At 37.3% G+C, this 27,739-nt stretch overlaps 3 protein-coding genes and 2 non-coding genes across 8 annotated transcripts in view; 4 read left to right on the top strand and 1 right to left on the bottom strand.

The window, feature by feature from the left end:
- LOC143909790 (uncharacterized) overlaps positions 1-27,739 on the bottom strand; it is a 743,449-nt gene that overhangs the window by 226,026 nt on the left and 489,684 nt on the right. The gene's annotated exons all lie outside the window — the stretch shown is intronic.
- LOC143909807 (leucine-rich repeat-containing protein 20-like) lies at positions 957-7,968 on the top strand. Of its 2 annotated transcripts, none has more exons than XM_077428010.1 (4): positions 957-1,380; positions 6,922-7,065; positions 7,260-7,427; positions 7,516-7,968. In XM_077428010.1, exons 1-4 carry the CDS (start codon positions 1,218-1,220, stop codon positions 7,677-7,679), a joined length of 639 nt encoding a protein of 212 aa, XP_077284136.1. In that variant the 5' UTR covers positions 957-1,217; the 3' UTR covers positions 7,680-7,968. The 2 variants fall into 2 exon arrangements, with proteins under 2 accessions (XP_077284136.1, XP_077284137.1); XM_077428011.1 differs by lacking the exon at positions 957-1,380 and adding an exon at positions 5,080-6,709.
- LOC143923139 (uncharacterized) lies at positions 12,571-27,457 on the top strand. Of its 2 annotated transcripts, none has more exons than XM_077446665.1 (21): positions 12,571-12,813; positions 13,800-13,902; positions 14,791-14,954; positions 15,162-15,310; positions 15,385-15,526; positions 15,612-15,744; positions 15,824-15,936; positions 16,053-16,172; positions 16,254-16,378; positions 16,452-16,623; positions 16,695-16,874; positions 16,953-17,965; positions 18,182-22,358; positions 22,438-22,585; positions 22,784-22,969; positions 23,211-23,320; positions 23,402-23,563; positions 24,104-24,364; positions 24,591-24,712; positions 24,794-24,888; positions 24,961-27,457. In XM_077446665.1, exons 3-21 carry the CDS (start codon positions 14,838-14,840, stop codon positions 25,143-25,145), a joined length of 7,710 nt encoding a protein of 2,569 aa, XP_077302791.1. In that variant the 5' UTR covers positions 12,571-12,813; positions 13,800-13,902; positions 14,791-14,837; the 3' UTR covers positions 25,146-27,457. The 2 variants fall into 2 exon arrangements, with proteins under 2 accessions (XP_077302791.1, XP_077302793.1); XM_077446667.1 differs by having other exon boundaries at positions 12,581-12,813; positions 14,788-14,954.
- Positions 14,633-14,708, top strand: LOC143910111 (small nucleolar RNA SNORD49). Its single transcript, XR_013260442.1, has one exon. It is a non-coding gene; the product is annotated as a small nucleolar RNA SNORD49 (small nucleolar RNA).
- Positions 15,006-15,086, top strand: LOC143910110 (small nucleolar RNA SNORD49). The gene has a single exon (XR_013260441.1). It is a non-coding gene; the product is annotated as a small nucleolar RNA SNORD49 (small nucleolar RNA).

Genomic DNA, 27,739 nt, shown 5'->3' with positions numbered 1-27,739 from the left:
TTACCACAAAACATCAAGGTTAAAATTGTTGTACTTTTTAAACGAGTCTATTACGATTATTTTTCACCATCGTACTGGCGAAATTGATTCGAATATCTATTGTTGACCAAACCACGCAAAATGGCAAAGTTTCAAAACTATCGGAAAAATGTAGGATAATACATATGTTGTCAGACCAATGAGCGAAGTGACATATAAAAGAAGCTTGTAAAAAAATGATAAAAAGATTTAGTGCTATTCTGCAAAAAAGATCCAACTTAAATTTCATGAATCGTTTTTTGCACAATTAATTTTTCCGATTGTAAAAAAAATAATTTTAATTCAATTTATTCAGTTGTTTTTTTTTTCAAAATTTGAATATACATTTATTAAACAGAGAGATCTTTGTCGTATAAGAAACTTTGAATTCAAAATGATGCAATACGTCCCATACAATAGTTGAAACCTCCAGATTATACAAACCAGACCCAACTCCAGACTAAACAACACACAAACAAAAATGAAATGGTACAGGCGGTTCAGCCAAAATTTTTTGAACCTATAGATCAAAATTAAAAACCCCTTTTCGCCGATAAAATCCAACCAACTTAAGACAATCAATCACCCGATTTTGAGAAAAACATTGAAGAAATTACGTACTAAAGGTGTAGTTGGGTACCTGCTGCAATGTCAGCCAACCTCCAATTACGCACGACTACCAACACAAGCCATAATCCCAACCACGTCACATATGACCGCTAATTACACGCTCCATTAATTGAACAAATCGACATTTGACGTTCGACAATTAAGTAGGGACACTCGCAGGTGCACGATACGCAATTTTGCACAACAAAGCCGACCATGTGATAGGTGTTGTTGTCCCGCGAGTGAGACAACGCCATGTTTTCTCTTTGTCCCTTTCGCACGAATGCCACGAGGGTATAAATACCCCACACGCCGTCTGTCGCACAGTTGACGTTCGGCAGTTGTTCGGTGGGGATTGCGCAAAACTGATCAAAACTCGTGAAAGTGACTCGAAAGACAACAGTGCCATCATATCGCACCGATTTGTGACATTTAGAAAGCGTCACCACAATCTAGATTCGGCACTGTGCAATGCCAAGGACTTAATACCGTTTGTGATTGTTATCGCGAGTCTCCTCTCTGCTACGAAAGATCTGCCGAAAGATCGTCCGTTTTCCGGTTTACTTCCTACGTTTCCGGTAGCTGACAAGATGAAGCCTCCAGCCCAATACGGCAACGACATCGTCAACCAGGCCAACGATGCTGAAATCGACCCTCGAATGGGCGCCATGATGATCTGCACCAGGTTGGCTGGAAGGGCGATCATCAGAGTCGTCGGAAGATGCGAAGACGCACAAGAAAATAATAATTTAGGTATGGAAGTCGAATGTGAAAAGTGCTAAATAGGATTCAGTGAATTCAATTCTACATTTAGAACCTAGTTCAAAATTTGTCCTCCCAATTTATAATCTAATTTATAATTAAGTAAGTCCAAATTTATAATCTAATATATAATTTCGAAAGAGACTTTGTAAGGTTTAATGTATGTAAGGTTTGGGTGGTAGGATCAAGAAAAAACCTGTATATATATTGTTTGCCATCAATATTTCTTCTTGGAAAATAGCGCCACGATCATTTATCACCATCTACTGAAAATTAACTTTTTTATTGCTATTTTATATTGTTTATATATGGTTTTTAGTTATAATGATGAAATTTTCATCAGGTCTATCACTAGTGATAATTAATTAGATTACATGATAGATCACATGCTCCTTGCTAGTACTACTCCTTTTGCCTATTTATAACTGAACTTCCGTATACTGAACAAAGGAGAAGGAAATCAATACGCAATAGAGTACCACATTTACGTGTTTAGTACTCAAAATATTTTGGTCTATAATTTATTTATAATTGCTCTATTCATCCGTAGATTTGAGCGTTACTATAAGTAAGCGTCTCAGCATCAATTGATCAATTAGCTTGTGATTGTTTTGTTGTTGTTAAATATCTTGCAGTAGAGTTAAAATATAGCTGCTTTTAAACATGTACACTGCAAGGAAAAGGTATTGAAATCAAATTAAGAAACAAACGAATTCAATTTAGCTCTCAATAAAAAAGTTAAAAAGTAGAAACAATGTCAAATTTTCATATTATAATGTTTCATTCTTCATTCTTCTCTCTCAAGATCGTCACTCTAGCCTCGAAAAAACCTAGAACACGAATTAATCCCAAAAGAACTCAATTTTAAATTCGGCGATTAAAAGCCGATTTAATCAATGGAAAACGTACCGTTTCGGCAGTATATCCGGTGTATTTTGTGTTTAATCATTATTCCCAATGAGAATGACTCACTTAATCCGCGGATCTAATTCACCAAAATGAACAATTTCCATAGATAATTCCATTGTTTTGCATCGTTATCTTCTCTTCGCATATAAAAAAACATAGGGTAAATAATCTAACATAGAGTCATTCTTCACATTTTGCGCACATGCGTATATGCATATGTATGTACGTGTTTATTTATTTTCAACGTCACGAAATGGAAAATTTCGATGAAAATTCGTACACAAAAAGCAACGTGACATCAGTGCGAGATGTGTATCTCACAAAGAAATTTGACAAAATCTGGAGGCGTACTTCCAATGATTCAGACGGTGAATAACTCGGTCAGAAGCCGAAAGGTTTTGAATGCAAAAAAAAAAGCCATGGATAAACGAAGAGATTCTTTGATCCGAATATAAATCTACCTCAGGAGTTTGGACCTGTCTTTGGAGATACGTCCGCGTTTGGGTCGATTGTAAACAAAGGATGTCATTGCTAGAGGTCGTCCGCTGACCTTTGTGGATCGTTTCTAAACATCTAAACGAGAAGTCGTTGAGTTTGCTTGTTCCAACGCTGCAAATGCACATCCGGAACATCAACAATCGTAAATATCGAAAGATTCGGTGCTTTTAATGCAATCAAAACACACATCAAACGACGCACGTGTTCCTTATGCCAGATATCCTGTATTAGCAATATTTAATTTGGTCCAAGTCCAAGCAACGGGTTAAAATGATGTCAAAAATTTCTTAGTGGGAAGCCTACATATTAGTTTATTACTACTAGATGAATTACGAAGTAAATTTTTGCCCACTAACTCTAGAATCTCAATCTCAATCTCAGTAGTCCTTACTTAATTTCTTTCACCAAGGTTAAATGCTTTCTGAATTTGTACTAGAAATAAGTAGGACCACATTGAAATACCTAATAAGATTGGATTTTTTTTGTGGATAGAAATTTTTGACCCACTCGTTTGTCATTACTACATTTCACTAACCCAGACACTATATATATGAACATATATGCATACACTCCTACTATAGAATAATATAGTCGAGATTTATTATCTGGAATATAATCAGGGTTCGAAATACACAGGAGCGCACGGGAACGCCGCTCCCTTTCGTAAAATCCGGAAACGTATCGCTCCCTTTCGTAAAAAAAACAAGTTTCTGTATACTTTCGTAAATTTTATATATCTTTATATATAAACATATAATAAAAAAAAATCAAAAGCTTTTTTTGAAAATTATCAAGTGCTTCCAATCGTGAAAATTTCCATTTCGAGTCCTGAATATGGTATTATACCAGGTATAATTTGACGGGAAGCTCCATAGTGCCTTCATAAATGAAATAGAGTATGTATTATATTATTCACCACATCTGAATTGTGTCAAATGAGTTGGAAAATTAGACCTAGATATATTATAGAGCTTAAATTGTGCAATGCATACTAATTAGGTTGAGTTTGAATTTTAATTAACATTCATAATTGCGTCAGTAGATATCAAAATATGAAGATTGTACATATAAAACAGAATCGTAATCAAGTCCTTGTACTAATATAATCACTTTAACTGTATAATAGTAGAATTGAGGGCATTGTGATAGGCTCCAGAATATTATCGAGAGTATTACGCAAATAATATTACACAAGCAAGTTCATCAACAGTCATTTGTTACAATTAATGAGAAACGTGTTTACTTTTGTTTCATTTTTTTATTATTTTGTCGATTTATGGAAATGGACGCTCAAGGTGGTTGAGCTGCAGACACGTTCACTTCCTGAATTGGATGAAATCTTATCTTCGGATGTGATGATATCCAATTCAAGAGCTTATCACGTTGAACGACAATAGCTACGCAGTTGTTTTTTCATGACACCTGTGTCACGGAACTGGAGTATTCAAGACACGTTTTGCTATAGGTATCGATCTTAGGTAGTGTGATAAAAAAATAATAAACAAGTAATGTTGTGAATTCGTGTGGAATATGAAGATACCTGTCGTAACTAAAACGGGCACTCACAAGGATGAAATTGCGATTAAACAAGAAAAAGGAAAGGAGTAATAATAGGAAATGGCTAAAATCAAAAATCAAATGTCCCTATTGTGGATTGTGATCGTTTATCGTTTGCCATATATAGTGTAAACATACAACCTTCCCTTTTACCGATTTGGCATAAGAACGCACAAGTTCAAGTGGTCTTGCTCATATATGGCAGTATAAAGGTTAAATTAGTTTCGCGTACGTACGTTTTTCTTTATTTATATATTTTTTTTGTTCACACGTAAACCCCTTCCTTGTTCTTCACACGCACTAGTTTTTTTCCTATGCACATATAATATTTTATACAAATGCATTACTTTCACTCTTTTTTGTTTCAACAATGGCGATGACACAACCGATCCGGTTGTTATGAAAATTGGGAATAACTTTTGACCAAGTAAAAAACTCACTTTCGTTATTCACATAAATTGTATAATATAATCACACACTGGAATAAACTTATAGGCGTTTAACCAATTAAAATCTAACAAGACGAGTGGATGGCAGAAAGTCATACAAATAAGGCTACTAACGTCACTGTCTTCAAAAATTTCGCAAATTTAGACGTGTTTATTAAGATTATTTTCCACCTTCGAACTATAAAAACCGCGCAAAAAGGCAAAGTTTCAAAATGATCGGAAAACTGTAGGAATTTTAGCTCAATCTTTTGTGAAGTTAAGTATAAAGGAGCCTTGTAATAATAAAAAATTAAGTTGTATTGAATAAAAATTGAGACTGCAGAGCATTTTTAAAGCTTTAAAACAAATTTTTACTATTTACCTTATTTTTTCATATTAAATAGATTTTATTTTGTTGGATACAATCTGTATCTTGAGATTGCTACGAGGAAAAAATCAAATTTAATAAAATAAATTTCATACACGTGTATGAAATACATTTTAAATTATGCAAGGAGATGTATCGTATAAATTATCGGAGCACAACATCGTTTGTGTGCAATTCGTTAAAAAATTTAAAAATTTTATTGGAGTCTCTCTCCGATGATTCGAATGGCGAAAAATTACGAAAAGTCCGGTTTTTAATCGTACAATTATATTGTGTAAAAGTATTTTTGTAACGTTACGCTCGGGAAGCATCAAGAACGTAACGATTGGTCACTAAAAATTGTAAAATCTGAATCGTAATGCGATGCCTTTTATATGTTATCAATTTTATTAAATTTATAAACACGTTTTGAAAACAGATTTTTAATAATAAAATTATTTTCGGCCACAGTGAGCGGGTAATAGACGATTGAGATTAAAGGGGAGATTGCTCTTTGTTGTATTATTTTCACCGCAAGTAGTGCGATAAGTTGGCGTGCAAATGAAAACGAAAGCATCTCGCCGCAAAAAGTTTATCATTATCGCTCACGCACCACTTATTATCAATCGCCACTATTACATAAAAATAAAGTCTACGTTCGCTTCGTGCCGGCGCGTGAAGTCGGCGAAATAAATCCGATGCGGTAGCAATATTTTGTTAATGAATAACAATGTAATTTCTCCCCGTAATGGGAATTATGTATTCTTATTTTGCATTATTAACCGTATTGTGGGTGTACGTGTATGTTTTAATTGCGAACGAAAGTGAAAGGGGATTCGGATGCGGACGCGAGTGCGCACACTTTACGCAAATCGGAAGTAAACTTGGATCGTTCGATAACGAGATTCTTTTTTTTTTACAAGATGAAATTGTATTCACACGAGTCTGGCGTGAGAATCAGGAACAAAACATTTGTATATTAAAAAAATATTGACCGTATAATAGTATCTTATCTTGCAATAAAAGGGGAAATCGGCGATTTTTGCGATATCGATTTTGCTTTTGAATCATTCACAATTAAGTTGAAACACGTGGATGAGAGGTATGACTTTAATAGCTGACGCAGTAGAGCGACTGAAAATATAGAAATAGCAATGGTTCATCACGTGGCGAGAAAAACGGATAAAAGATTGCCAAGAAGTTCTCGAATAGTATCAAAAGAATATAAATGGATGGACATTGCTCAGAACAGAATATAATAAAGCCTTCATCCAGCAATAAATGGTGAATAGACACTAATGATAATGATGAAGGTCGTACCTTTAGTGTTTAGTTGTTTATTTTAAGATAATACTCACATATATTTGTTGTTCACTTTTTCATTGTTTTTAATCCGTTATTTCGAATTACGAATCGACATTTTTCATGCTTTCATACGATTCGGCCTTACTCGCTTTTGAAATGTATTACGACCAAGAGTTTAAAAATAAAATAAAAATGGCGTCAGCTGTCGCTCGTGTAATTTTAAAATGCGAAGAAGCCGAAGAAACCAAAGTTTTGGGTATTTGAAAACAACATAAAAATACTCTTTTTTTAATTATTATTCTTTTAAATTAAAATTTTTTTCTAAATATTTGCCTTTTATTAAAAATATTAGTTCATGGTTATGTAAGAAGAGCTAGATTTAATAAGAAGAATAGATTTTGCTTTACCTAAAAATGTTAGTAAAAATATTTGAAAAAAATAAATGGAAATATCATTTTGTGTTTACAGATTTATCAGATTGTCAATTAATGCAAGTACCAGATGCGGTCTACCATCTTCTTCGCCACACTGAACTTCAAACGTGTGATCTCAGCGGAAATGTAATCACCAAAATACCTCCCAAGTTCGCTGACAAATTCAATCTCATCACCGGTAAATTGCACACATATTCTTCAAATCCTCTATCAATAACGATTCTAACACTATTAAACATGTGAAGTTTTTATTCTCCTCCTGTTTCCGTTTGTTTTTCAGTAATATTTCCAAACAAAACTAATTCACAATTAAACAAAAACCGTTTGAATACTTATAAACATTATTCATATCGTCGAATACTACTGTTTCAGACTTAAATCTGTCACATAATCAGATGTCACGGTTACCCGATGAATTAGTGAGTCTGCGTGCTCTACAGCGACTCGATATCTCGCACAATTCCTTTGTATCTTTACCTCGACCGGCGACACAGGCTCCTAGTTTAATCACGCTTAATGCAAGCCACAATCACATCATTGGTAATTATTTATTTCTTAAATTATCCACATTTGTACATATGCATATGCTATTTCATTGAATTACTTTATGACTCCTTTCTCATTTTAGATGTTGACATAGAATTGGTGGTGAACTCTCCATCGTTGCGACGACTCGACCTGACCAATAATCCTTTAGGTCCCAACTGTCATTCTAAGCTTAAAGCCCTGCCTAGACCGTCAGTCACCGTTAGCGAGAGAGAAGTCGAAGACTGGGAGGATTTAACAATTTAGTTAAATTAAATAATATTTGTATTTAACTATATTAATGTTTTTTTACAAAACGAGGCTTTTACATGCCCAAAGCAATTTTTTATGTAGTGTACGAGGAGAAGTACTTGAATTGTGATGTCTGTTAGGAGCGTCACGTGTGTAATGAAATGCATTATGTGCTTTTGTGCATTGAGCGTGGTTGCGGATGAGTAAAATGTACCCTGTTATTTTATAAGTCAACTCATTACAGTGTAAATTTAGTGTTTAATACTAACCAAAGTGTAAGCGATTGAGACAATATTTAATTTTCTTTTGAAAATCTGAAAACGAACAAACTACTTTTTTTTATTAATTTAACATTAAAAGCAAAAAGATATTAATTTAAATGGTTTTTATGATTCCGACTATTATAATATATGAATCAAAGATTCTCGAATGATACTGCGACAATGATTCTACCCTAATTACAATGTAATTTGAAATATTTCAATATTGAATTCTAATATTTATTAAATTCGTTGAAAATTGTCAATGATATATATATATAAAATATGTACCATATCAGCGGTGATGTATATAAGTTTAAACGGTGCTATTTTCTCAGTATTATAGGTGATATCTTTTCATTTTGAATGCTTTGTTGTGTTTTGTATATAATGCGAAATAATTTGAGGTTGATAAATCAAATTATTTTATTAAATGTGCTTAAATATTAATATATTCATTTAAACTTCACGCAATTATTTTACTATTCAATGTAAGTTGCTTTATATGTATATCTACAAAGAGCTTATCATTTTACTATTGGAAACGTCTACTCAAATTCCAAGATACATTTACTTATATTTCAATATAATATTGTTTCACGGCTTCTTCTTTTCTCTGATAGACGAACAAGTCTTCACATTGATATTGATATATTATTAATATCTAAATGTACTTGTATATGTGATGAAGCTAGTGTCTTAATTTTTAAAATTGTCATCAAAGAAACTTTATTATAAATATGTAAATATGTTTCTGATCGATCTCTAATAAAATACTTTTATTTTATGTGACTATCAATGATGTGAATGTTTTTGTTTAAATCATATTAAAATCTTTATCATAGAAATATAATGTGTAGAATAATTCAAATATTTTACATACATACATATATTCATTCAATGTTTTATCGCTCATATTATATTTCTATCAAAAAATAAAGTCTTTGCCAGTGTGTTAATTCAAATTTAATCAATTTATTTTATTCAAAAAATATATTTGTGTGAATACAAAGTGTTACTTGATTTTATACCAATACATGATGAAACACTTCCATTAATTTGTTTTAATATTATTTTTTACCTGCATCCCTAAATCCATAGTATAAAATTTCATATAAACATAATTTATGATGCAATTGTCTCACGCTGTAATCAACCTGACATTACTATTCCAGTTAGTGTAATACTGGACACTATTCTGAAGCTGACCTGAAATTTATTTTATAAAGAAATGAAAATAAAGTAATTATTAAATATTGTTTACTTTAAAGTCCCCTGTGCACTGGCTATAAATCGCTGCAATATTTCACCGAATCGGTCGATCAGCCAAATATTGCATGTATGTAGGCAAATCATCGATCATGAGTAACAAATCGATAGCGATCGATCGTTGGTATGCAAACCTGCAAAAAATGGCGTGGGACAATTCACAGTTGGATTCATAAATTTTTTTCGTTTCCAAGAACCGTTGTGGAAAATAAAATGTAAAAATTACCCCAGCAAATTATTTTCATAGCAATGCTTTGGAATTCTAATTGAAAAAATGAAAGAAATAGATTATTCTGCCAACAGAGAAAAAGTAAGAAATAAATGCCAATTTAAGAACTATTTTTCGAAATCTCACGTTTTTGGTAGTGGTATTCTCGTATCCAGAGGGGGGCAGGGCCCGGTCACCCTAATTGTTTCCATGGGTTTCCGAAAACCCATTATTAAAAATTAAATAATTTTATAAATTTATAGTGGGTGGGCAAGACTAAATTTGAAAGTAACACAAAAGCAGTTAATTTTAAGGATAATATTCCTGAATATTTTTTACGGATCAAAATTTGTGACTGGGGAAAATAAACAACTTATTGCAGAGAAGAGAATATGAAGATATAAGAGTTTGTTTTTAGTTTTTCATTTGATGAACTGTGTGCATTTTTTAAAAAAATATATTTAACAGATTTTTCGAAAACCGTTAGACCAAAAACTTTTTTGTAGAATATACAGACGAGTAAAAAAAATGCAATTGTATATAAATTAGGGAATGACATAAATTTATGATTGAAAAATTCAAAATCTTGCGTGAACAGTTACTAAACATAACTTGAAAATGTAATCAATGGGCTGAACTGATATTATAATAAAAAAAAAATGGGATCAGTGATCGATTCCGAGTTCGAATCAATTAAAATCTCGAGTTCGAATTTTCGCATGATCATAAAACTTCATCTATTGTTACTGCGTACACACATAGATAAAATAAAAATGCAATCGAAAGAGTTTTACTCTGAGGAATGACAACGGGAAATGAACGATAACGACAAGATATTATCATTTTCTATTATCAAGATATTATCTTATCCAAAGCCGGCAGTTTTTTTGCAATTTGATGGATGGGCAATTTGATGGAGCAGTGGATGAAAGGTACCTGGGTCCTGTGAATTAAAGAGGCAATAAAAAATAATATGTAGGGAACTTTCATGTATGTATGTGCACAAATATGTATATCGTAACTGGAAACTATGGCCAAACGCACACTTAAATCAATCTTTTCAAAAAAATAAAAAAATAATAATAATAATTACAAAAGACAACCTTAATCTGTGGTTCATCACCACGCCAGAAAATGGACGACCTGAAGATTTAAATATAATATATGCACATTATATTATACTAGTGTTGGGCCCGTTGATTTCAACGGGTGGTTTCGAAAAGGAATTGAAACTCGAATAAAAATAAAGTTAAAGATATTGAATCGACTGGTTTCGGAAAGAAATTGATGCACGAATGACAAATTACGAAGTGATTACGAATTACGAATTACGTTTTGTGCATCGACGACCCCCCGACGCCTTTGCCCCCAGCGCGCCCGATGCCTCCGTCGCTCCGGGGCCTTCGGCCCCAGTGCCACCGACGCCCCCGGCGCCCTCAGCGCCCCCGATGCCCTCGGCACCCCGGGGGCTTTGCCCCCAGCGCCGCCGACGCCTCCGGCGCCCCCAACACCCCCGATGCCTTAGGCACCCTGGGGGCTTTGCCGCCAGCGCCCCCAGCGCCGCCGACGCCTCTGGCGCCCCCAGCACCCCCGATGCCTTCGGCACCCCGGGGGCTTTGCCTCCAGCGCCCCCGATGCCTTTGGCATCCCGGGGGCTTTGCCCCCAGCGCCGCCGACGCCTCTGGCGCCCCCAGCGCCGCCGACGCCTCCGGCGCCCCCAGCACCCCCGATGCCTTCGGCACCGCGGGGGCTTTGCCCCCAGCGCCCTTGGCGCCTCCGACGTCCGGAACACAAAAATGAAAAATACGAAAAAAAAAAAATTGTTCCCCATACTGGTTGATGGTTGATCGTCCGTCACATACAAATATATATATTTAGCGACAGTCCGTTTTTATATATAGTATACTCTTCAGTCATTTTAGACAAAACCAGTCAGTTAGTCGGCTTATGTAATAAAAGTTGAATAACTTATTGGGGCCGTCAACACCAACAATATTACTTACAATATTTTCTGTATCTAGTTCCTAAATAGCGACCACAGGTGGCTATATAAGAACTGGATACGGAAAATATTGTAAGTAAAATTGGCGGTGTCGACAGTCCTATTCGCGCTACGTTTTACCTTTAAATTTATTTTTGTATATACTTTCTTTTCTTATAACTAGTAGCACACAGTCTCCAAATAGACACGCTATATTTTATAATGGAAATAAATGAAGTCGAAAAAAATGTACTTTATTTACAAAACTGTTAAGAAAACATAAACACATGCATTAGGTACCATTTCAGGGACCCGTAATTCAAAGATGAGAATGTCCTCCTGCTACTAAAATGGCCTTTCACAACGACTCTAACAAATCTACCACGACATTCGACCTATTCTGTGAATATGTAAAGTTTTGCATTTATCATGCTTTTCCTGTAAAAAACTGCACTCCTTGAAAAACTCAAGAATGATACGGACGATACTATAGATCTTGTCGCCACTAACTGAGGGGTGCGGGGGGTTTCACTAGCGGGGGGAAGTTGGGGAAAAAAAAGGTTTTTTTTCCCTACGACGCAGCGGTCGGCGTTAAGTTTAACCGCCCTAGTTAAACCCCCGCACCCTTCAGTTAGTGACGAAAAGATGAAAAGATCTCCGCATATCTATCGACAAGATCTCCGCAATCGACCTTTCCTACTTAGAAGCTACTAACCTACTGAGAGAAAAGTGTGCATGCGCCATGTATTTTGCATGCGCCAAAAGGGAGACCAGTATAAACCGTGAGGGCGGATCTATGTATTAAGGTAATTGGACTATTCGTCACTATTCGTCACGTGCTACGCGTGTTCATATATTTTCTTTTCTTACCTTTTCCTTTTTTTTTTCTTTAAATTTATGTATGTTTATAATGGGTAATTGAATTATTCGTGACATTGCGGTGGTCACAAAGACAATTTTTGCCATGAAAATCTCGAATACACAATATTTGGCACTCAAGTTCTCGTTACTATGATAGTTATCGTTAGTATGATGGACTTTTCGGCTGCCAGATGTTCCGTTATAGAGATTTTAGTGACTTTGTGACTAGTAATCACCGAACCATGTATTATACATCTATGGACGATACAAAACCAAAATCCAACATGGATAGAGAGAGAGAGAGGGATCAACGAACTTTGGCGCGGTGACGGGTGTCGCCGCGGGGGCGCAGCGCTCGTCTATGGATCGGGTGGTGTATGGCGTGCGCGCTTCGACTAGCGGGAGCGGTGCGCAGTGTGGTGTGTGGTGTGCGCGGGGCACGTGCGGCCCGCTTTGTGACGTCACACATCGATCTGATCTTGGCGCCATCTTGCCGGGCGGGCGCGCATCCGCCCGCATCCTGCCGCGCACCGCGCGCCCCCCCCTCCGCCCGACTCTCCGCACACCTCGGTGAGTCCCCCGCCCGCCCGCCGCGCCCCTCTCCGCCCCTCCGCCCCTCCCCGCCCCGCGCCCCCGACTCCATTTTGTACGCCGGACCTCCGACTCGGATTGCGATTGCGATTGCGCCCCATTCCACCGGCCCCCGCCCCCGCCCCCGCCCCCCGCTACCGCCCGTCGCTCACTCGGTCTCGGCCCGGGGCTGCTCCGCGCCTCCGCCCTCCACTGCGCTTCGGAGCCGTCAGCCTTGGAGTACGCCCCCTTCATTTCGCGGACTTTCTCCACCCTTCGATCGATCTTCTCCTGTGCAACGAACGACGAACGACGAACGACGATCGACGACCCCACCGCCCCGAGTGCATTGAACCCCATCCTCCTCCTCCCCCTCCCCCTACCCCTACCCCTCGAACCTGCTGCCCCCCCGAATAGTCTAATCTGAACCCTCGACTCGTGTCTATGCAATGGTGGGTGACGCACTCTGAGAACGTTTCGACTCATTGCGAAGGTTCAGAATCCCCTTCCATGTCAATTTCGTATCGTATTCGTTACACTTGCACACCGCTACTGATATATCACAGTTGACGTCAGCACCAATAAAAAAATCTTTTGTGCTAAATCATTCGCTAGAAAATTCATATATATATATTCAATATTATATCGATAGAGCCGGAATGTATGACAATTAACGAATAATTTCGATTAAATTTAACATTGCTTCAATGCGTCTGTATAATTGACAGATATATGTTGATTCATACATAAATATATCAAGCAATGCGACATATCAAATCTAATGAACTTCGAATGATATGTATAATGCATTAGTAATCACCCGTGTCCAATTTAAAAAATAGGGTATCGGCTTTAATTTGTTTATAAAGCTTTGTCTTATAGTTCCGTGATTTGTTCGCCTAATCTGATGCATTTTATTTGTATATATATATATATATATATGTATGTAGTACGTTTTGATTTTAATAATTCGGTTTTGATTGCAGGTATCGACGAAGGCTCGGTCGTTATCGCTGTTGATATTAAAAAATATATTTTACACTAGAAAATTTCGTTTAAATAAAGAATTTCCACATTGACATTTGAAAGGTAAGTTTTATGCTTTTTCTTGATTATAATTTTAACTTATTGTCGAACGACCTTGATGCGTGTGCCAAAAATTACGTTGATATGAAAAAAGGTCATGCGGTGCTGTAAAGAAAACATATTTACAGATATTGTTTTCATTGCTATGAAAACAATGCTTGTTCATTTTTTTTTTTTTATATTCTCGCCGATATAATCAATGTATTTATTACTTGTATAATAAAAAGTATAGGCAACATTTTGAATGGCCAGTATTTTAATCGATTTCGGGAAATATATAAATCAATTTTCGGCCAGTATTATATTATTAAATGTCGGTATAAAATTCTAACACTCCTTCGCCAGAACAAATAATCCTGCCTGTCTGATGGAATTATCAAATCGTAACACTGACCATTCCATTTAACGTTAACACAGACCTTTTATTGTTTATTCTGACCACTTGTATACTGAGACTAAAATACAAGCCTAAAATATATATATATATATATGTATAGTTTAATGTTTCTAAAAAGATAAGTTGAATTTTGCCGACGCCTTAGTACCCGCCCACACTCTAGTCTTATTGAATGTTGCATTGGGCGGATACTGTAAAATCGTTTTACATCTAAAAGTAAGACTAACTGCGCTTATTAAATTCAAAATCACCTTGAGAGTGTGTTATAAATCAATACGAAGATTAATTTGGTATAAAAATACGTGGATAATTGGTGCACGCCGCTGAATATACATTTATAATGATGAGCCTTATTCTTGATAGGAATTGCCGTCTGAAACATAGCTGAAGACGATTTTTTCTTTGTCTGAATACAATGTAGAAAAAGTTGTGGGTGTTGGTTTGTGCGTTGTGGCGGATATTGATTTTAATGCAATTTCGTTTTGTTTCAGTAGGATACGTAGGCGTGTGGTTGGTTCTCTAATGGTGTTAAAGTTGCAGCATGTCTGCACTCTCGGCGCCAGCCGGCGGAGGTACCACAACTGCTCAAGCAAAACCCGCCACCAGCAAGAGCAGGTTTCAGAAGTTGGACATAAATCATATGTACTGTAATAGTCGGGTGAGTTTGTCAAATTGGAACGATTGTTCGCCACTTTTTTTTTTGTTTACTTTTAATGATGAGCCTTTTATTCTTGATAGGAATTGCCGTCTGAAACATAACTGAAGACGATTTATTGTTTTATATCTGAATTATGTATTTTATACGATTATTTTTTTTTTTATTTCGCGTTATGGTTTTTTTTTTTTACGTTGATTGTTGTTTTAGGGAGAAAATTCAGAACCTTCATCGGCAAAATCACAATTATCTCGCAAACATGGCATGCAAAGTTTGGGAAAAGTCCCTTGCGCTCGTCGCCCTCCTGCAAATTTGCCCTCCCTAAAAACTGAATCTGGGCAAGATCCTTCCACAAATAAGTGAGTTGCGATTGTTGTGTCGTAATTGAATAGTGTGTTGATTCTGTATTAATGATCAACATTTTTGTCGATAGTTCTAATTCTTCGGTTCAAACGTCTGGAAATCCTAGTGGCGCTTCGCCCACAACTGGAACTACTACTCCAGCTACTTCTACGTCGTCTGCAGTAACAGCTGCTCCGACAGCTAATCAAACATGCCCACAGCAGAACAACACAGTGAGTGCTGCTTGCATTCAACTTTTTTTCTTTTTTTTTTTTGCCGGTTTTTCGTATTTTTTCTTAATGGTGTTTGCGTTTTTAGTCCCATCAGCATGCGGGAGCGTTCCCGGGGGGCTGGGCCGCTTTACCCCCTCACCGCACAGCCCAGTTTCAACAGGAATTCCCATCGTTGGATGGAGCTCCACAACCACCAGGCACGTCTCTTCGACCTCAGAGTAATTATTATTCTGGTATCGCAATCTCATTATGAATTTTTTGGTGAGTTGATTATTAATTTTATTTTTGTTTTTTTAGCGGAAGGAAGTTGGACAGCAGGAGGGTCGCGTCCAGGAGGTCCAGAAGGCCCCACACCCGCTGGAGAGGCTCGAGCAGCTTCGCAGTACACCAGAGCTCTAGTACCCAATTTTGTAAATGCGATTTTTATTTTCTATGATTTTTTAATTATTTTTTTATAAATGATTTATCAGTTTGTCTATTTTTATTAGAAAATATATTTATGTCTCTTTTTGATGCTTTTTTGCAGATGTACAAAGGTAGTCCTGGTGCGGGTGGAGCCGCAGGGTTTCCGCCCGCTTTAATAACTCAAGGTCCTCCTTTGCCTGGTGCTCGTCAGTCACATAATCAGATGGGTCGTGGGATGCAGGTTATTTATTGTTAACAATATATATGCCTATAAATAATATTATTTGTTTAAAATTTATTTCATAGTATGTTTTCTTCTCAGCGTGCTCCTCCCCCAGCAAATGATAAAATGATTCAGAAGCCAATCATAAGAGACGAAGTTTTGAAGAGTATGGATGAGATAGCTAAAGACACTGGTTGGGCTACTCACGATGAAATAGACTATAAGTAAGTTTGGATAATCTACTTTTATTTGATTATAAAACAATTTCAGAAATTTATTTATTGTGATTTCTTTTAGTCAAAAGCTTAATTTTTCCGACGATGAAAGTCCAAGTAAAGATTCATCGCATAAACATAAACATGACAGAGGTCATGCAAGAGGAATGGATGGTCGTAATTTTGATAAAGATGCGCACGAGAAGAGACAATCTCAGCCATCGATTATAAGCAAATCTATAGAAGATGATGAGGTTATTTTTATTAATGTTAAAATTGAAACATTTATATATTGCTTTGTTATTTAATATTCTCTTAATTGTAGGTGTGGAAAGATAGACAAAGACAGCATTTGTCTGAAATGGCTGCTATTGTGGAGCGAGCGCAATTACGTAAACAGCAAGATGAAAGGCGTTATCAAGAAGAGCAAAGACACCATCAAGAAGCTGCTAAACAAAAGATGGAACAGTCTCCAGCCAATGCTTCTCCAGCTCAAACTAATTCTGTAAAAATAATTTTTATACGTTATTATTGAAGTGAAATAGTATCTCTTACAAATTATTTTTATTTATTTATTTTTTAGACAACGCCTCCATCTGCATCAGTTGAGCGAGATTTCGCCAAAGATCAGGGTAAACCCCAATCTAAAACAGAAAATGTAAGGGATTCTGAACGTTCTGGAAGTCATCCTCCTGCATTGGATCGGTCGACATCACGTGATAATATGAGAAATGATAAAGAGACAGATTTTAGACAGATGACTCAAATTGGTGATGGTCGAGGGATTCGAGAAGTTCCGAAGGACCGTGAGAGAGATAGAGGTAGAGATAGAGATTATCCTAGGGATCGTGATTATTATAGAGATAGGGATGGACCACCTCGAATCGAAAGAGGAGGATCTGATAGAGAGAGGGATTCTGAAAGAGATAGAGAAAGAGAACGAGAGAGAGACAGGGAAAGGGAAAGAGAAAGGCAAAGGGAGAGAGAACGCGATCGTGATCGTGAGAGAGATCGCGACAGGGATAGTCATCCCAGAACGGAAAGGGAGAGAGACAGAGAAATACGATCTGAGAGGGACGGCAATAACTTCAATAAACCCTTCCTCAATAACATTCCGCCAAGATTTTTGAAGAAACAGCAAGGTCGAGGCGGTCATAACTATGAAAGGATGCCGTCTTCTGGTTCTGATAGGGGTGAATTTGGTAGAGTTAATTCCAATAATCTCGAAGGCCCTGCAAACCAAGACAATGCTAAACAGGGGTCTAGAAATGACCTCAGAAATGACGAAAATAAGGCACCAATGCCTTTCCAACCGTATGATTCTACTCGATGGAATTTTGCTAATTCAAAACCATCCTCCAATCAGAGAGAAAATTTCCATCATTCTTCTACATCCGCTAGTGGTGGTAAGCGGGCAGAAGATCAAGGGAACAAGGGAAGTCTTCGTCGAAACAGGACGGATTCTGACATATCAGCGAAGGATGTTGAGAAAGCAGATGATCGTAGAAGAGAGAGACATACACCTGATGAGCCGAGACATCCTCGTCATCCACCAAGGAAGCTGTCTTCTTCTAGCGATACTAGACACTCGAATAGGTATTTATATTTAAATAATTGTTTTTCCTTTCGCTATTCAGTAATCCAGTATGATGAACCCTTTCTTTGATAGGAATTGCCGACTGATACATAGTTGAAGATTTTTACATATTCTGATTGGATAACTTGAATTTTTCTAATAATTTAAAATATTACCTTGTATTTAAACTTGTTAGCAACGTAATTGCTTAATTGATTTTGGAATTTTCATTACAGGGATTACTGCGAAAGAGATGAAGAATATCGGTGGGAAAAGGATCACGAAAGAAGGTCCAGTACCAATTTTGATGATAAAAAACATTCAGATTATGTTGAACATGGCCAACAAAGAGATCCTAAAGAGAACAATTATGAATGGAGAACTTCCGACAAAGATTATGATAAACAAAAGCGGAACTCCAGTTCACGTGATATTGATAGACAAAGTTCAAGAGAATCCCAGAAGGAATTCTCCGATGGAAACAGAAAAAATGACTTTGATCGAAAATCTAATGATAATTATGATCAAAAACCAAGCGTTGATAAAAATAGCGATATATTGAAATCAGCATCTCAAGAATTTTCAGAACGCAAAATAGAATCTTATGATCGTAAATCTGCTGAAAAGTCTGATAAATGTGAAGAAAAGCAAGATAAACAAATTGAGAAGCCTGAATCAATGAAAGGCTCTCGAGAATTTAAAGATGGTCAAAAATCTGATCATAATTTTGAAAAAGATTACACTAACTCCTTAGCTGAGGTTCCTTTCGAATCGTATGACAAAGATAAAGATGTTCACTCAAAACAAACCAAGAACGTGGACAAAACTGAAGTTACAAAGGGAGATATGTTTCATGGAGCTTATCGAGATATTCGCATTAGTCAACAAAAAGATTATAAATCTGACTCCGAGGACAGTAAAGCAGGAAATTATTTCCATTACAAGGAAAACACGGTTGAAAACGTAGATGAAATGAAAAAGAATCTACAAGATGACGAGTCTAAAACAAAAAGAATACCTGATAATGTTGCATTACAGGCCAGTGAAGACAAAAATATTTGGGCAAATCTTACAACAAATTCAGAAAATCTTTCTAACATTGATGACAGCAATAAAAATCAACCAATCGATTCTAATATATTAGATGAAAAGGATCAACAAGTCAAAAACGATTCGTTGAACAAGGAACAAGAGGTTGGAAAAGAAAGAGCTGAAAGAAAATTGAGTAGTTCAGGTTCCGAGAAGAAATCTAACTCGAGTAGTAGGAATCGCTTGGATTCGGGTGGTAAACGGGGATACAGTGGTGTCGTTTACAGAGCTAGCAATTGGGGAGGAGTACGAGGAGGCGATCCTCGTAGACGTGGCACCGGCCGCTCCCTACATCCTCGCTCTAATAGAGATCAAATGTACAGTGAATCTGAAATATCTGGAGACGAATCGAACCAACAGCTTGCTAATAATAACAAGAGAAGGAGTGGTAGAAGTCCAAAATCACAAATGAAAAAAAATGAGAAGGATGAAAGAAACCGAAATGCAGGCAAAGACGTCAATGCCTCGCAATCCGGACAGAATGATAACCGCAATTTCAGTAACAAAGAATCTGGAGGAGGTCAGCAAAATCAACAAGCTAGACATGACAATAGAAACGAAGGTCGGGAAGCTTTCGCTCCAAGGGGTGAACCATCTCGACGGGGCCGTGGAGGATACAGAGGTCGGGGCACTGTTCATGTTGTAGGTTATGGACCACACAGTACTAAAAGCCCGTTCGGCCAACTCAATCCAAATTCGTCTCTTGAAAATCCTGAAAATGATTCGAAATCGGACGGTTTGAGTACAGATGACAACACTAGACTCAAACAACAAGCCTTGAGCGCTGGTATCATTGGACGTGAGCGTAGAGGTGTTCCACCCCGCATGCAAGACAAAAACAAGATGGGTCGCAACAAAGCTGAAGGAGCGAGTGGAGAAGAGGAAGCGTGGGAAACCACTTCCGATAATTCTGAAGGTGGGTCCAAACAAATGAAGTCGGGAAAAAATCTAGCATCTCAAGATAATCGACAAAACTCTCAATTAAATGTTCATCAGAAAGGCGTCAATGATAAAAAACCAAATTCGTCTAATATGAGCAGAAATCAAAACGTTTCCAATAGGCAAAATTCGGCTGGAAACATAAACATCCGTAATAATCAACTGAATAAGAAGGAAATTCTGCCGTTTGGTTCAGCACCTGTGGCTATGAATAGAGCAGAAGTTGATGGCAATGATGTAGCCCTCGCTATGTCGGATTTAAAGATTAATCAAAAACTAGGAAAGGATAAAAAGGATTCCAAAGACACGTCTGATGAGCATGAAGTAATTGATGATGGCTTCCAGGAAGTTCGTAGTAAAAAGAACGTCAAAGATTCTAGGGGCATGCAAAAGGAAGAAATATCTTCTAATACTAGAATGCACAAACATCATGCAAAGCCTGTAGACAATCAAAGAAATAATTCTTCCACGCGAAGTTCCAGCGAAAAATCTATCAATAGTGGAATGCGAGGAAATTCGGGACCTCCCAACATAAAGGTTAACGGACCGCCAAATATTTCATCTCACGACAGACAGATGAACCCTATCCAAAATAACAAACCTATGCAATATGAAAGACCACGTCAAAATAATCTGCCTCCTCGTCTCGCTAGGCAAAGAGAAAATATAAGAATACAAAAACAGCAAACTATCGGCCAAGGTTTCAATGCCGGTGGACCTGTTATGGATATGAACGCGGTTTCTCTACCTCCCAGTGCCTGGGACAAGCCTATAGGTCAAACTTTAAGAAACACATTGGATGGTGAACCAACAGTCATAAACTCCGCCCTTGTCAACATGGACTGTAACGATCTGTGTTTGGCTGAAACTCATTCGGGCCATTCCAGCCAAAGGAGCACACCCAACAACTCTTCTATCGATCAGAAACCTCCCGGCGGCTTAGCAATGCTGGATAACACTGGACTTCTAGATGATTCCCCATCCCCACCACCGGTTCAGACCATCATATTCGAGAACACTAATTACAAGTCGGCGCCTGAATTCAAACAGAAATTCGTCTCGCCTGGAATGGGTCAGCAGATGGGAGGCTCGAACGGTAACCCCATGAAAGTACAAGGATGCGCCAATCCTAAAGGAATTGGCTCGGTCAATCAAGCGTCCGATTTGGACAGCCAAATTCTTGGATTTACAAACGATGCACAACCGAGCACCGCTTTCATATCCGACCTGATGAGCAATGATAACAGCCAGACTGTTGGTAAACAGGATAGTTCTATCCAGCTTCCGATGTCGTTCGTGTCCGGATCGAAAACTTCAGAGGACTCGTCTGACATCAAATTAGACTTTTCGTTCGATCCCGAACTGAACCAACTCACCGACGATAAGAGCTCCAAAGCCTTGGGCCTAACCAGGTCTATACACGCTATCAGCTCATCGTCCCAAAGCACCATGTCCATATCGAACGACAGAGAGCTCAATCTAAAAATCGCCAGCGTTAAGAAAGTGTGGGACAACACTTCAATGCCGACTGTGATGGAACATCAGACTACAGAAGATGTGTCGCACTCTCAACACCTCGCCTCACACAACATGTCAGTCTCGTCTCCGCACAGCTTATCTTCGCATCACAACATGGGAGCTCAGCAGATGTCGTCGCCGCATAACCTCACCTCCCAACACAACCTGACATCGCAGCACAACCTGTCTCAACAGTTGGGCTCTCCGCATGGCATCACCCAACATAACCTCGGAGTGTCTCAACACGGAATGGGTTCGCAGCACAACATGAGCGTCAATTCGACAGCCGCACAATTCAACACCGGCTTTGAAGACCACCAAAACGTCAACGACGTCGGCCAAAACCAAGGCTTCTCTCCGGGTGGCAACAATGTCAACAATCAAACTACGAATGTGTGCAAAGTGAAACCGACACAGCAAGCTTTACATTCCGCTCCGGGCATGACACAAAGCCTCCAGAACATGCAAGCTACGTTGATGGGACAAAACACTATTCAAAGTCTGTCCCAGGCTACCGCCGCACTACAATCAATCAGTAACATAAGCGGAATTCAAGGTGTCGGAGGTGTTATGGGATTGTCTCCTCCGCCAATGCAACATGCTTACAATCACATAAACTATCAGCCCAGTCAGTACGGTGGTATTCCTACGATTCCCTCGCCTCCGACTGTCGTGTTCAATTCATCTCAGCAGTTGTTGAATTCGTCGCAGCAAATTCCCTCCCAGGGAGGGTTGTATCCATTCCAGATAGATCAGAGCAGAAATCAATACAGCGGATTCCCTAGTGCGCCGTATGGTGCTGGATCTACCCCGTACAACTATCAGCCACCGGATATGTTCCAAGGATTGCAGAATCAATATCGAATGGTTAGTTTTTATAGTCTCAATTGATTGGGTTTGTCGTCGCGCGAATGATTTTTTAATGGTTCCGATGTTGGCTTTTCAGCAAGACCTATTCCAAGCTGCTGGTGGAGCTGCATTCGGCCAATCTGGTCAATTGGGGACAAACCCCAATACCGTTCTCATATCGAGCTCCACCAACTCGTTGATGTCTGCCAGTGTGAAACCATCGAATCAACCAATTGGCGCTATAGGTAATTTACTTATATTGATTTGTGTTCAGTTTTCAGATTAACTGAGTTGAAAACTCATTAATGTGAACTCTTTTTATAATTAGTGCTAAAATGGTTTATAAACTGTATTCGGTCTGCACCCACTATCATCCTGGGTGCTTACTAACTAGCTGAAGTATACTATAGCTGGAAATTTATCAGGTTGTTTCATTTTGTCAGGCACAAAGGGAACTTCCTATCAAACTCAACAATATCTGGGATACGGAGCTCCTCATGACGCATCTGCTCCGCCTCCATATCCTACCGGACTGCCGCCACCTTCGCTCGTTCGTGCCGCTCCACAAGCTGCACCCCCGCCTCCTCCACCAATGCAGACGGCCTCTACGTACTATTCTCAAAGTGCAGGTAATGAAAATTACGCATGTATAGATACGCATTCAATTCGAAAGCCACAATCAGTCAATTTTCACAATCCTGAATTGTTAATATCGAATGCAAGACTATATAGTGGGATCCAAAACTTTCCGTTCATTCATAACGGTTTGTCATTTCAGCCCACTGACATTTTTTTTTTAATTTAAATTGTTTTTCTTTACTATATTTATTATTATTATTGTAGTAATAACACATTGTTATCGTTCCCAAGGAGGCCAAACTGGATTCTATCAACAGACTGGCAATGGAAACTATGGCATACAATTCGGTCAACCGAACCAGAATCATAACAGCGCCGGCATACAAAGTTTCGGCTCACAGGTACGGTGTTTATTTGCTTTGGAACATTCCTCGTTTACACTTGTCGGCTTAACATAAATCGTTTTTGTTTAATCTGTTCAGGTTTTGTCGGCACCATTTCAAATGGCGGCAGCTATGCAACAACAATACGGACGGGCTGCTCAACATCAGCAAGCGTATGTCGGAGCGGCTGGAACCGGCGGTGGTAAACAAGATCATAATGTTCATATGAATCGACCGCAACAGTTGAAAAGCCCTTTACAGGTAATTTTTACACATTGATTAACACTTTGCAAGCGGGTCGTGAGAATTCTCGTGCTTGAGTACCCAACCGTTGATGGCAAATCACAAGAATTTTCGTGTTTACGTAGTCTGCACTTGGACTGTGGGTCCCGAGACAAATTGAGAAATATTTTTAATCAACGATATATACTTCATAAATAAATGATGAAATAGGAATCTCTTCTATATAGTTTTTCTCATGGAACAATTCAAACTGGTAACTTGTGTTTGACATATGTCACACCCGTTTTTTCAATCTTTCCCTTGTTTCTTCCTATTTCATCCCAAAATGAAATCCATCTGTAGTTTTTCGTGAGACGTCCAACTTTTCGGTTCTTTTGATTGCTTTCGTGAATTTCAATTTTAATTAATCCTTACGAATTTGAGCCAGTATCAAAAGTAATCTGCGATATCGCGAAAATATGCCTGCTTTCGCCTTTCAGGTGGCCGTGCAACATACCCGCTTGCAAAGTATTAAATAAAATAATATATGAGGGTTATTGTTATTTTTTGCATTTTAAGGATCATCAGAATGGAATGTTTGGCGGTGGTAATCTGAATCAGGTGATCAATCAGGGGACCGTGTTTGGAGGTAGTGCTCCGTCGCCTAAAGGCAGCGGTGCTTCGAATGCGTCCGGAAAAGGCGCGGGATCTGGCGTATTCGTCGGTTCCGTGAACAATCAGGGAAACACAAAGCAGGGCTCCCAGCACAGTCCTCCGCATCATAAATATCAACAGCAGCAGCAGCCTCCGCCGCAACCGCAATATCAACACATGCAACAAGTCAGTGCAGAATATACATACATACGATTGTTTTATAGTAATTTAATTAATTAATATTTGAACAAATCGTAGAAATATTCAATTATTTTACATTCGTTCATGTGTTCAAAGAATAATGACCTTTATAGTATGTGTGTTTAGTATACTCTTTATGTGTCTTTTCGTATCATAATGAATCAATGCAATATAGATATGAAGCATATCTAAAGTGTGACTGTATTTATAGGTAATTCAACAAAATGGACGACAAGCATCACTCAACATGGCGATCACTCGAGGTGGAATGCAACAACGGTATCCGTCTCCGATACAGAGACCGTTGCCACCGCAGCCTCAAATGTTCAATCGGTAATATATTCTACTCTAATTATTTTATTAAAATAAATAAAAATAAAAAAAACTATTAACACAATATTTCTTTTATATTAGGGGTGGAGGTAATCGTCATCAGACTAATAATGGCCCGCAACATCAAAGGCATACTTCAGGAAATACAGGATACTATCAACAGAATCCTCCTAGAAGTGAGTTCAATACAATTGTTTATGACCAATAAGTCGGTTTGGTGTTTATAGTTTTCATTTTTATTCTTTCAGATGCCCCACAATCTGTACAGTCGACTGTGCCGGAACCGCCGAAGCAATCAATCGCTGTCGTCGAAGAATCAAGCGCTGTAGTCGCAATCACCACTTCCTCGGAGATTGTTGTTCCTATCTCCGTGGCCCCGATCACCACGACCGGGAACACCACTGACGCTCCCCAAGATAAAAAAGCCGAGTGAAGCTGTCCACTGCTCACGACAAAACTTCACTAAATATGATTTATATAAATTATTACTATGCAAGTCGTTCTGTTCATTTTAATCGCACATGTGTGTGTGCAGAATTGCTGCGCGCGCGTGTGCTTTTATGTTGTATACAATAATCCTCATTAATCAATCGTCTCTAACTTGATGCCACATATTAAAAGTGTCAATAAATAAAAAAAATCTTGAATTTCTTAAATTATTCTATAGTAAAAATAATGAATTGTGTCTGCTAAAATTGACAGTGAAAATATTAAATCGAGACTTCTATGCTACATAATAATAATAAATTTATTAAGACTATCTAAATATTGTGTGGTTAACTAAACCGGAAAGTGGAATATGTGCACAAAATAAAAGTTGAATTCAGAGGAAAAGAAGATCCATGGATTTTTTTAAATGCGTTATGGTTCTTCCATTTCGATAGTCTGGTGTCTTTAAATATGAAATATTTGAGCTTGAACTTTCTCTTTGAAGTGTTAAAAAAGTCTTATCTCTCAAAATGTATGATTTCATCGTTTTATATAATTAATGAATATTTTTATTTTGGGCCAATCTCGTCTGCCCTCCGAATTTTTAGTATCTTTGGACTTTCTGTTCGTTTTTTTTTTTTTTGAGGATTAGGAGTGAACTGATTATTTACATGACAGACTGTTATTATGTAGGTATTTAAATTGGCGTCGCAAACTAGCTGCCTAATTTACACAACTAAATTAAAAAAAAAAAGGAATGTAAATAAAGCGAAGTAGCACGTATAAACAAATACTCTGAAAGAGTTATAAAATTTTTCGCATCGAATGGATAAATGTGATGCGCGATTATTATTATTATATATATATATATATATATTGTTTTTTTGATGAGAGGAATAGCACATTTCGCTCGGACGTTAGTTTCGCTGTGAAATGCTTTTTCCTGAACTGAATTGTGATAGTTACTAATTATGGAGAATAATACCATTATTACACGAGCTTTATAAGCATAATTCGACTTTGAATAACCGGAGAGAAAATATCTAAATGCCTGCATATTTGAATACACCTGTGCCAATATACATATACAAGTCGGGGAGACGTACCTATGTCTCTCTCAATCTCGAGTCCGCGTCTCCCAAGTTGTGAACCTACCGGATGCGTCGCCCGTCGGGAGAATCTGGGACAATTGAAAAAAAATTCCACTCGTTCGTTGGATACTAAATTGACATCGCACATTGCAGTGTTGGCCCGTTCTTATATTCCTGAAAATACAGCCAACACTGTCCGATGTCGTCTAATCTTATAATTTAATATTTAAAAGAGATTACTATATGCGAAACAAAATGCACAGCCTTGGAAATAACATGAGTTTTATTTATACAAAAAGGAAGGGAAAAAAAATCGTAATATTGCTTTCTCTCATATTAACTTAATACTAGTGCTACAGTGAGAGTTGTAATATTTGCAATATTTACTAACATCCAATGGCTCATGATTTTAGATTGTTTTATTACACTTATTTGATATAGAAATACACATTATTTGGAGAGGTATAACATTTCTTATTATTATTATTATTTTTTTTGTATTTAATATGATTATGTGATATATTGATTGATAAAATAATTATAAAAAATATATATACTATTTGATCGGTAGCAACTTGTTTCGTAATCACATTAAAAATCCTTGCCTTCGCCTTGAAAACTTCATCATATATATATATCTAAAAAAAACAAGTATTATATTTAAAAAATCTCCATAGATATATTGTATGGTTTATGAAAAAGCACATTTTAAACCAAATTTACTTTTAATTATTCATCCCGACTAATAGTACGTGTCTGGTACAAGTGCTGTTGAAAATATATATATATAACACTTCAAATGGACAATGATTGTTTATTGGAAATCCCATGTATATATATTCTATTTACTTTGACGAATTGTTGCATGTCTTTTTTTTATTGAATCATGCTTTTTATATGTGTTTCGAATGACGCATGGTTTCTTAATACATGGATGAAGTATCACTATGAAGTGAATACATTTGACATCTCGAGAAATATAAATGAACGATACTGCTATTGCGCAATTAATTTATATATATATACATATTGAAAAAAAAAAAGAATTGTAATCAAAAGAGAATCATAGCATATTAGTATAATATAATTTACACATAGTTGGTTAAGTATTGAATTGTAACTTATATAGGCATCTCGAGAGTACCTCGGGGTGGAATTATTCATGTAATAATATCATTACACTGAAAGATTTGTGTATATTTTGTAAGGATGTATAATTTATTCCAAAAAAAGATTAAAATAAATAAAAAACTTAGGGTACAGACTGTTGCAATTGAATCTCCACATATATATATATATATATATATGAAAAAAATATTCGGCTACCGGCTCTATACGAACGCTTCACCGTAATTGTGACGGACGCTTTCTACTCTAGTGTGTTTGTATTATGATTTTGCTATTTTGCGGATGAAGAACTAAATTATATATACATAATATATGATGATAACTGAATCAAACTACGATTTTTCTATGTATCAAGTAAACGATAGTATTAAGTATTATG

Source organism: Arctopsyche grandis, chromosome 3 (assembly GCF_051622035.1).
Source record: "Arctopsyche grandis isolate Sample6627 chromosome 3, ASM5162203v2, whole genome shotgun sequence".
NCBI classification, from domain to species: Eukaryota; Metazoa; Arthropoda; class Insecta; order Trichoptera; family Hydropsychidae; genus Arctopsyche; species Arctopsyche grandis.
The sequence above is the reverse complement of the archived record's forward strand: the minus strand, read 5'-3'. Positions and strand labels throughout refer to the sequence as shown.

Excerpts from the sequence above, each read along its gene's own strand:
- LOC143923139 (XM_077446665.1), top strand. The coding sequence starts at position 14,838 with ATGTCTGCACTCTCGGCGCCAGCCGGCGGAGGTACCACAACTGCTCAA. Across the intron at positions 16,624-16,694 it reads AATCTATAGAAGATGATGAG|GTGTGGAAAGATAGACAAAG; the intron begins GTTATTTTTATT and ends TCTTAATTGTAG. Across the intron at positions 16,875-16,952 it reads CTCCAGCTCAAACTAATTCT|ACAACGCCTCCATCTGCATC; the intron begins GTAAAAATAATT and ends TTTATTTTTTAG.
- LOC143909807 (XM_077428010.1), top strand. The coding sequence starts at position 1,218 with ATGAAGCCTCCAGCCCAATACGGCAACGACATCGTCAACCAGGCCAAC. Across the intron at positions 7,066-7,259 it reads CAAATTCAATCTCATCACCG|ACTTAAATCTGTCACATAAT; the intron begins GTAAATTGCACA and ends CTACTGTTTCAG. Across the intron at positions 7,428-7,515 it reads AAGCCACAATCACATCATTG|ATGTTGACATAGAATTGGTG; the intron begins GTAATTATTTAT and ends TTCTCATTTTAG.